Source organism: Oncorhynchus kisutch, linkage group LG8 (genome assembly GCF_002021735.2).
Source record: "Oncorhynchus kisutch isolate 150728-3 linkage group LG8, Okis_V2, whole genome shotgun sequence".
Taxonomy (NCBI): Eukaryota; Metazoa; Chordata; class Actinopteri; order Salmoniformes; family Salmonidae; genus Oncorhynchus; species Oncorhynchus kisutch.
In genome coordinates this window covers 55,994,605-56,004,847 of record NC_034181.2, presented here as the reverse complement: position 1 = coordinate 56,004,847, position 10,243 = coordinate 55,994,605, and the positions used below count along the sequence as shown (strand labels likewise).

The 10,243-nt window shown below is 40.9% G+C and overlaps 1 protein-coding gene across 1 annotated transcript; it reads left to right on the top strand.

Moving 5' to 3' along the window:
- The first annotated feature begins 7,424 nt into the window (after positions 1-7,424).
- On the top strand, positions 7,425-9,471 carry LOC109895033 (fin bud initiation factor-like). Its single transcript, XM_020488689.2, has one exon. It carries the CDS (start codon positions 7,965-7,967, stop codon positions 8,592-8,594), a length of 630 nt encoding a protein of 209 aa, XP_020344278.1. The 5' UTR covers positions 7,425-7,964; the 3' UTR covers positions 8,595-9,471.
- Positions 9,472-10,243: the final 772 nt, after the last annotated feature.

Genomic DNA, 10,243 nt, shown 5'->3' with positions numbered 1-10,243 from the left:
AAGTGAGAGGCCATAGCAGAGACGTGGTGATGTAAATGCAAGACAAGGGTCTGTTCAGGCTCCTTTCATGGGGATCATGACATCGAAGTCCCCACTCACCTGGCCTGACTAGAATATCATCAGGTGGAGGGCTTAGACTGCACAGGGATATGACGTTTAAAAAACAGAAGGACTTCTTCAGTATAAAGGGAAGGGACTTAGGTAGCACTAAATACTATATATATTCATACTCTGTTCAATCAAGACCGTTCACTAAGTTTGCAAGTACAATAATAGCACCTCATCTTGGATTCCTTTTGGGGCACAAAGGGTGCTACATGTATAGTAATTTCCTGCTTTAAGAAAGCAATAAGCAGTCGGAATTTCCTTAAATACCATGTCACCATGAATAGGACTTGATGGGTTCAAGTTCCGTGACCACCTTTAGCCATGGGTCAAGGATCGACAGCCATCTTGACAATGCTACTTTCAGTGAATGACACCTTGTGGCACAAAAATGTTGAATGTAGATGTTCCAACTTGAAAAATTGTGGTTAACCACTTTTCCACTCCTAATTCTCCCTCTCAAAGCACACATTTTTGTAGAGGAGTTGTTCCATGTTATTTCAATTAATAGGCCTATAGCTGGAACATTTGGGCAAAATAAAAAAGGCTTTGAAACACCATAATGTGCTTCAGCATGTTTTTAACTGAAAAACCCTGGACATTATTGACCAGAATCTGCACAGTCTAATATTTTTATTGTACATATTTTTATCAGTATAATACACATTCATGTACATATGTGCATACTACCTCAATTGTCCTGACCTGGCTATCTGCATTGTGTCCCGCCGCCCACCACCGGCCAACCCCTTTTTTACTCTACTGCTACTCTCTATTCATCATAAATGCATAGTCACTTTAACCATATCTACATGTACCATATCTACATGTACCGTGTACCTCAATCAGCCTGACTAACTGGTGTCTGTATGTAGCCTCGCTACTTTTATAGTCTCGCTACTGTATATAGCCTCGCTATTGTTTTTCACTGTCTTTTTACTGTTGTTTTTATTTCTTTACTTACCTATTGTTCACCTGATACTTTTTTTGCACTATTGGTTAGAGCCTGTAAGTAAGCATTTCGCTGTTATGTTCGGCGCACGTGACAAATAAACTTTGATTTGATTTTATTTATAAGAAGGAAATAAAGCCAGGCTTCTATGGGTCTAATTCACCCTGTGTAGACATTTTACTAAAACAATACTACCATAAATAGGATTGAGGAAAGTGATAGAGGTACAGCGTATAGTTGAGGACAACTGTCTTCAAATATAGATTACTTGCCATCAAATGTTGAGCAGTATGTCAACAAAAACCTTTCATATACTACTCAATGTTCAAAATGTACACAATTATTTTCAGATGTACTCTTTATGTAACATGTATTACAGGCATAAACTAAACTGTTTTGTCTTATTACACACACTCAAAAATAGGAACCAGTTGTGCCCATTTTAGGCTACATGTGCAGTACTGACAGGTGCAATGCACACATTGCACAGTCTCTCTAGACATAAATCAGATCAAGCCTGAACTATGCGATGTAGTAGGGAGATAGGCAGCAACTCTATAGAGATGAGATGATGACTTGGAATAAAATAATAAGGTCATCAAATAAAACATGTAATAAATACAACAACTGAAATATTTCATTCAAGTAAATGTGAACAAATGATGGTTAATAAGTGATAAGCAGTAATGGGCAGATACTACCATCATGGGACTTTTATTCTCTGTTGTTACAGCATTCAACCCACATAATACATAGTATCTAATGAAATTGAAAGTGATTATCAGAAAACGAATCAACCTCAAAAAGAACTATCAAGAACTAATCGCTCAGCACTAAAGATTACATTTAAAATGTGGTTTCCATGTAAGCCTATCTATTATTTAACACTTATTGTGGCCACGTCAATCTAGCCGACATAAAAAGGACATGCAAGCCTACATGTTTTAAATTAGACTGGCACAATCAATGTTCCACTTCAAAGTGCACATATTGTGAATTTGTTCCCTACAAAATCATGTAGGCTAAAATAGGCTATTCGTAAAAAAATTTACAATTATAGTTTAACAAAAATATGTAGCTAAATGACCTTTTTGACCCATTGCAAATGATATTTTGGATGGTGCATATTAATTTGGTGTTAGGTTTCCAAGAGAACTTGACTTCTCTCACTATGATGACAAGTCCTGCCAGACAGTCAATCAGGACCGGTCGCCCATTAGGCAGGGAGATATTTGTTGTTTTGGTTCTGTACACCAACACTTTGGATTTGAAATGATAAAATGACTAGAAGGTTAAAGTGCAGATGGTCAGCTTAATTTGAGGGTATTCTCATCTGTATCGGGTGAACCGTTTAGAAATATCAGAACTTTTTGTGCATAGTCTCCCCATTTTAGGGGACCAAAAGAATTAGGACAAAGTATTCAGACCCCTTGACTTTCTCCACATTTGTTATGTTACAGCCTTATTCTAAACAGGATGAAATGGTTTCCCCCCCTCAATCTACACACAATAACCCCATAATGACAAAGCAAAAACAGGTTTAGAATTATTTGCAAATTTATCAAAATAAAACAACTGAAATATCACATTTACATAGGTATTTAGACCCTTTACTCAGTACTTTGTTGAAGCACCTTTGGCAGCGATAACAGCCTCGAGTATTCTTCAGTATGACGCTACAAGCTTGGAACATCTGTAATTGGGGAATTCTCTCATTCTTCTATGCAGATCCTCTCAAGCTCTGTTAGGTTGGATGGGGAGCGTCGCTGCACAGTTATTTTCAGGTAGCTCCAGAGATGTTGGATCAGGTACAAGTCCGCGCTCTGGAGCAGGTTTTTATCAAGGATCTCTCTGTACTTTGCTCCGTTCATCTTTCCCTCGATCCTGACTAGTCTCACAGTCCCTGCCACTGAAAAACATCCCCACAGCATGATGCTGCCTCCACCATGCTTCACCGCAGGGATGGTGTCAGGTTTCCTCCAGACGTGACGCTAGTTCAATAGGAAGGAAGAGTCTTGGTGGTTCCAAACGTCTTCCATTTAAGAATGATGGAGGCCACTGTGTTCTTGGGGTCCTTCAATTCTGCAGAACTGTTTTGGTACACTTCCCCAGATCTGTGCCTCGAGACAATCCTGTCTTGGAGCTCTACAGAGCTCTAGTATTTGGTACCATATTCCTAGCACGCAATGATTACATAAAGCTTGTGACTCTACAAACTTGTTGGATGCATTTGCTGTTTGTTTTGGTTGTGAAACAATGTGCAAGAATTTCCGGGAGACAGCTGAACACATTCTGAAGAGCTGAGATCATTCTGGAGAGAGATGTGCCTATAACTTCACCATTTCTCAACAATTCAAGACACTTTATTTTCACACATATTTTAGATGCTTATGATCAGCTAGGCCTATTGCCACGTGCTGCCCAAATTGCAGACTTCGAAACTAGGCATAAGCCTACTCGCATGTGCTTTGAAACAATCCACAGCAAAAAAAAATGAAGAAGCTAATCATCCTATATTTAAAGTATTTTATTTATTTCTGTAAAGACAGGAGTAATTATATAATTTGGCAAATGTATTTAAATTTACTTTAGGGACAGGTCGAAATTTACTGTTGGGAGGGGTGGTCCAAGATAGGGGAGGGTTGTCAAACTGTTCTTTTAACTTTGGGAGGGTTGCATGGTTTTTTGGGGGGGCACAGGGGCGGGTAGTGTGTTTTTCCTTGGCTTACATTTGCTCTTCTACTCGTATTTTCCCTATAAACGATGTCTGGACTTACTTTTGATATTACCATAATAAAGTTTTGAAACGTTTGTGAATGTTTGGTATGGTGTGGCTATTATTAAGCTTTAGCTACTGCAGGCCTATGATATGAAGGCAGTACGCCCTGGCGCTCCAACTGACTCTGACAGTTGAACTTAAGGTGAGGAAGACTGTTTCAGGCCTAGGAGAGTTAACGGATTACCATCCTTTTGTACGTCTATATCTGTATAGCAGACGCAGTAGCCATCTGACATAAAGAAATGCATGTTGGTGTCATAGCATGCCAGCGGCATATCTCTATCTCTCTGGGGTTAGTCCTAAGCTTCTCTTCCTTTATATATACATAAACTCAGCAAAAAAATAAATAAACTCAGGACCTTGTCTTTCAAAGATAATTCGTAAAAATCCAAATAACTTCACAGATCTTCACTGTAAAGGGTTTAAACACTGTTTCCCGTGCTTGTTCAATGAACTAAAAACAATTCATGAACATGCACCTGTGGAAGGGTCGTTAAGACACTAACAGTTTACAGACGGTAGGCAATTAAGGTCACAGTTATGAAAACTTAGGACACTAAAGAGGCCTTTCTACTGACTGAAAAACACCAAAAGAAAGATGCCCAGGGTCCCTGCTCATCTGCGTGAATGTGCCTTGGGCATGCTGCAAGGAGGCATGAGGACTGCAGATGTGGCCAGGGCAATAAATTGCAATGTCCGTACTGTGAGATACTTAAGACAGCGCTACAGGGAGACAGGATGGACAGCTGATCGTCCTCGCAGTGGCAGACCACGTGTAACAACACCTGCACAGGATCGGTACATCCGAACATCACACCTGCAGGACAGGTACAGGATGGCAACAACAACTGCCTGAGTTACACCAGGAACGCACAATCCTTCCATCAGTGCTCAGACTGTCCGCAATAGGCTGAGAGAGGCTGGACTGAGGGCTTGTAGGCCTGTTGTAAGGCAGGTCCTCACCAGACATCAGCGGCAACAACGTCGCCTATGGGCACAAACCCACCGTCACTGGACCAGACAGGATTGGCAAAAAGTGCTCTTCACTGATGAGTCACAGTTTTGTCTCACCAGGGGTGTTTGTTGGATTCGCGTTTATCGTCGAAGGCGTGGCCGTTACACCGAGGCCTGTACTCTGGAGCGGGATCGATTTGGAGGTGGAGGGTCCATCATGGTCTGGGGCGGTGTGTCACAGCATCATCGGACTGAGCTTGTTGTCATTGCAAGCAATCTCAATGCTGTGCGTTACAGGGAAGACATCCTCCTCCCTCATGTGGTACCCTTCCTGCAGGCTCATCTTGACATGACCCTCTAGCATGACAATGCCACCAGCCATACTGCTCGATGTGTGCGTGATTTCCTGCAAGACAGGATTGTAATTGTTCCGCCATGGCCAGCAAAGAGCCCAGATCGCAATCCCATTGAGCACGTCTGGGACCTGCTGGATCGGAAGGTGAGAGCTAGGGCCATTCCCCCCAGAAATGTCCGGGAACTTGCAGGTGCCTTGGTGGAAGAGTGGGGTAACAAAAATGAACAAAAATATCAACGCAACATGTAAAGTGTTAGTCCCATGTTTCATGAGCTGAAATAAAAGATCACAGATATTTCTCGCAAATGATGTGCACAAATCTATTTAAACAATTTTAAACAATCCCTGTTAGTGAACGTTTATCCTTTGCCAAGATAATCCATCCACCTGACTGGTGTGGGATATTAAGAAGCTGATTAAACAGCATAATCCATCCACCTGACTGGTGTGGGATATTAATTCAGAGCTGAAAAATTAAACCAATAAATCAATCTTAACTGTGCAGTGGCCAATTGATGAATGAAATGAGATATCTGTTACAAAACACAAAAAAGTTTAATGACATTCGGGGATTGTCAAAACAAGCCTTTGATACTGGGTAAGCCAACAAGGTAGGGAGGGATGTATTTTCTGTTTGCCGAGATTGACAGTCTATTTATTGTGGTGTTGAAAACGCAAACCATGATATTAAGTGCCCGAAGTTGATATGCTTTGTTTATTGGTTGTGTGGTGCATTAGCACAGAAACCTGTTGGTGGAATAGTCATTGCATATAGTGTATTTTATATAAATATGGCATCAAAATGTAGAAAATCTGATTGCCCCCTAGCTGATCATTGTCTCTAGCCTGCTCCATTTATGTTTTGAGGTTGGACATTCGTACAAACAACTTGTTAGCAGGTAGGGTGCGCCGATTGGTGTCACCTCGTTAGTCAGTAGGTGTTACACCTGTGCAGGTTGCCGTCTCATTAGTGGGAATATGTTTCACCTGTGCTGGCCCAGGATCTGTTTAAGAGTGGCTGGCCCAGTGCTTCAGATTGTTTTGATAGATGTGGAGGGTTAACACCTTTAGTTGGTTCTCCCTATTTTGAATTGTAGACAAACAATGATGTTTTGCGCGACCTTTTTGGTTTGCTTCCGGTCTTTAAGTTTGGTGTTTTTTTTTTTTTTTGCCTCTTAGTGGGCAAATTTAGTGGGCGCTCATATGGTGTGTGTCTTTTAGGTCCCAGTTGTTGTTGCTACTATGCAACTTTCAGTGGATACACCCATGAGTGTCTTTTAAAATCCCTCCTCAAACCCCACCTGTTTCATTCTGGTTGTTGTCAGTGATTCTTTCTTGGTTCCCCCTTTTTGAGCAACATTTTTGGTTTTCTTGCTGGGGAACATAAGTCCGTGAACCCTCAACCTTCTGGCCTGTAGTAATGTGTGGCATCGACTGCCACAAAAGCATGGTGAAGTGGCAGTCTATCCATGTTTATTAACACAGGGTCACTGAAGTTGTTTGTGGTTGTAAACATTATTTTCAGTTAATTCTATGAGGGGGGAGGAGGGTGTTCAATGTATTTCACAGTACAAGGGGAGGGTCACGTGAAAATACTTAAAGTTTGGGAGGGTGAGTGCATTGTTTTTGGGACACCTTGAGTTGTGCAGTTTGTTACCAATGTCTCAAGTTCTGCGAGAGCGTGCAATTGGCGTTCTGACTGCAAGAATGTCCAACAGAGTTGTTGCCAGAGAATTTAATGTTAATTTCTCAACCATAAACTGCCTCCAATATCACTTTAGAGAATTTATCCAACCGGCCTCACAACCGCAGACCACGTGTAACCACGCCAGCCCAGGATCTCCACATCTGGCTTCACCAGCGGGATCATCTGAGGGAGAGGGGGTGCTGAGGAGTATTTTTCTGTCTGTAATAAATACCTTTTGTAGGAAAAACTGATTCTGATTGGGTGGGCCTATGCCCACCCATGGCAGCACCCCTGCCCAGTCGTGAAATCTATAGATTAGGGCCTAATGAATTTATTTCAAATGACTGATTTCCTTCCATGCACTGTAACTCAGTAAAGTCTTTGAAATTGTTGCATGTTGCATTTAATTTTTGTTCAGTATAATTAGTCTCCAGTCTGTCAGGTATCAGGACTATAAAGCTAATGTAACGTGCCTGTTTTACAAAAGTAGGCTACCAGATGGAAAGGCATTCATTAAAGTGCATTGTGGGCCGAGACTGTATTCTACTTTGTGGGGATAGGAGGGCAGCATTTGTTTGGTCTTGTCTAGGCTGCATATCGGCCAGGACCGGGCCTGCAGTCAATTGAAACTGCGCTTCCTTTTAAGTGACGGAGCATGGATGTAATTTGAGATTTGAGAGAGGGTAGGCTATCATTAGTCAAAACCAAACGCGGTGCTTGAGCAATCCAGATGTTGATCTTAAAATTGAGTCACAAAGCTACGGTCAGGCACTTTCAAATTGCTGTTTGGTAGGCTACTCCTGCGTGAAATCTTTGGGGTTTCTATGTGTAAAGTTAAGGGAACGTATTTCAAACTTCACGTGACTGTCTGTGGCTGAACCAACTGCTACTTTCCTTGAAAAATAGTTGGCAACACTTACTGCATAGGCTAAACGAAGAGCGACCTGAAAGAAGATTTACAAATATCACAAATCCTGTCTGGACACCTAGTTACTTTCGGTATTTTAGCTCATGGATACCACATGCATTGCAAGTTTAGAAATGTTTGATTGGTGAGCGAATTAAATAATATTTTATGCGCTCTAAAGGAAAGTATATTATATTGCTCACGCATTGCCAATAAGTGGGTAGAATGGCTTTTCTACACTTACTCGCTATCGGGATGTTTTCATTACCGTTTAGCGGTGCGTTTTTTAACGGACCTCTGTATCCCGAGATGTCTAACGGCACGTTCCATCACTACTTTGTGCCAGACGGCGACTATGAGAATAACGATGATCCGGAAAAATGTCAAATGCTTTTTAAGATGACGGACGACCGAAAATGCGGTCTTGACGAGGACCACGATTCGGTAATCCGAGATGATTTCACGATCATCAAGAGACACATCGAAGACTCCGCCAGGGTGCTAGAGGGGATCGGGAAAAGCATTTCTTTTGATTTGGACGGAGAGGACAGCTATGGAAAATATTTGAGAAGGGAGACGACTCAGATTGGCGAGGCTTTTACAAACTCCGAAAAGTCTCTGTTAGAACTGGAGGTGAAATTCAAACAGAGTCAGGAGAACGAGCTGAAGGAGGAGCACCGCATAAACGACGACTTTCTGAACATGGTTGTCCACACAAGAGACGTACTAAAAGAAACACTGTACATATCGGTGGGGCTGAAGGATAAACACGAGCTTCTCTCTCTCATAATTCGAAGTCACGGGACCAGATTGAGCCGATTGAAAAATGAATACATGAAGGTTAAACTTGGGTAAATTAGTTTAAACCGAGTTATAAAAGTAGTCTGACGAAAATAATATTGGTGAAATCCTGTATTTCATTGCATATTTATATTAACGGAGAGATAAAACATGCAGACAGAAATGATACCAGTGTTATTTATTCGCATGTCGGGTGAAATGTAATTCATTGACAATGTTGTCAGTTCATTTTGTGTTGGCCTATGGTTTACTTGTGGCAACATTACTTGGGCATTTGCAATATGGCGTTACGTTAAAATGCCTTGGCAATCGATAATTGTCGATGCCTTGCTCTGACGGGGGATTTCAAAGATGACTATTCATTTATCGCGATGACGTTGTCTAACAGTCGCAACAGGTGTTATTTATAGAGTATGTGACATGGCCTACCTACAGAATCCACTTGGCAGCTTTGAGTGAATTTGGCTGGAAATTATTGAAATGTTTACAATGTATAACAATTTGCATTTTTCTTTTTACAGTAAGGCCAATTAACAAGAGTTTTATATAATACTTGGAACAATGCTTGCCTTGTTTAAACGTATACGGTTGTGACTTATGATGTGTATATCCCTTTGCCTTTTTGTGGATGCAATATAGTTTGGGGAAATGTTCAGAGCATGTTATGGGAATAAATGCTGTGCATGTCAATATCTATGTGACAGAAGAGCTCAATTGTACTCGTTATTTTTGTTTAGGCTAAAATGTTTCAATATCTGCAATATCTATAGTTTTTCTTTTCGAAATGATATATGTATGTGTGGCAACAAGTATGATAAACACTTAAGACTGCAGGCAGCACTCATGGACTTCAAACACTGTCTGTGGCAACATTCCTAACAGGTTTTGTGTGTTCCGTTTTTTTAATAAAGATTTTGTGTTTGACATTCTACTCAGGGGTTTGGACACCTCGTTATTATAGACAAGACAGAACTACAGCTGGTGAAACCAGTGATTTGCACAGCTTTCTAGGACAAAAGGTATTTTTTCTTTACAAAGATTCTAAGGACATACTTCAAAGTGCCCCGACATGCCCACCAAGAAGTGTGTTATTACACACACCACTGTTTTCCCATGAGGAAGTAGCCTGTGTGCATTTGCTAGGAGGAGAGCCAGGCAAGAGGGAGGAATAGCCTAGAATTGCTGGAAATTATACCTGAAGACTTGTGTTAGCTCCCAGATCAAATGCCTAGGCTTTTGCTCAGCGGACTAAAGCATGTTCTCTTGCAGAATTACACTACTCGTGTGGTAACAGTTAATCATCTAGCACTTAAAATAATATAAAATAATTAAACACAAATGGAAACTACCTGGCAACAAATTGTATCGGAAGATAATTAGTATTCTATTACAATGTAGCTATTATTGTTTAAAGTATTTTCCAAGTCAATACCGGGTAAGTAACAGACAGTATTAAGGAAATAATTAGAATACTGTCACTCTCCACTAACAGGGTTCTGAGTAGTGTGAATATAATTTTAAGCAGGTATTGCACCCAGTTCCAGACCACAGGCTAGTTTAATTCAACCGGTTACTGACCAACTACACTGGACAAGTCCAAACTGACACAACTGAAGAGCTGAGGTAAGAGATTACTCTGCAATATTCTGTAATATGCAAACCGAGTGGGAGAATGATTAATAGCTATTGTAATTGTGATCGAC

What these genes read in the sequence shown, in the direction of transcription:
- LOC109895033 (XM_020488689.2), top strand. Translation starts at nt 7,965, where the DNA reads ATGGCTTTTCTACACTTACTCGCTATCGGGATGTTTTCATTACCGTTT.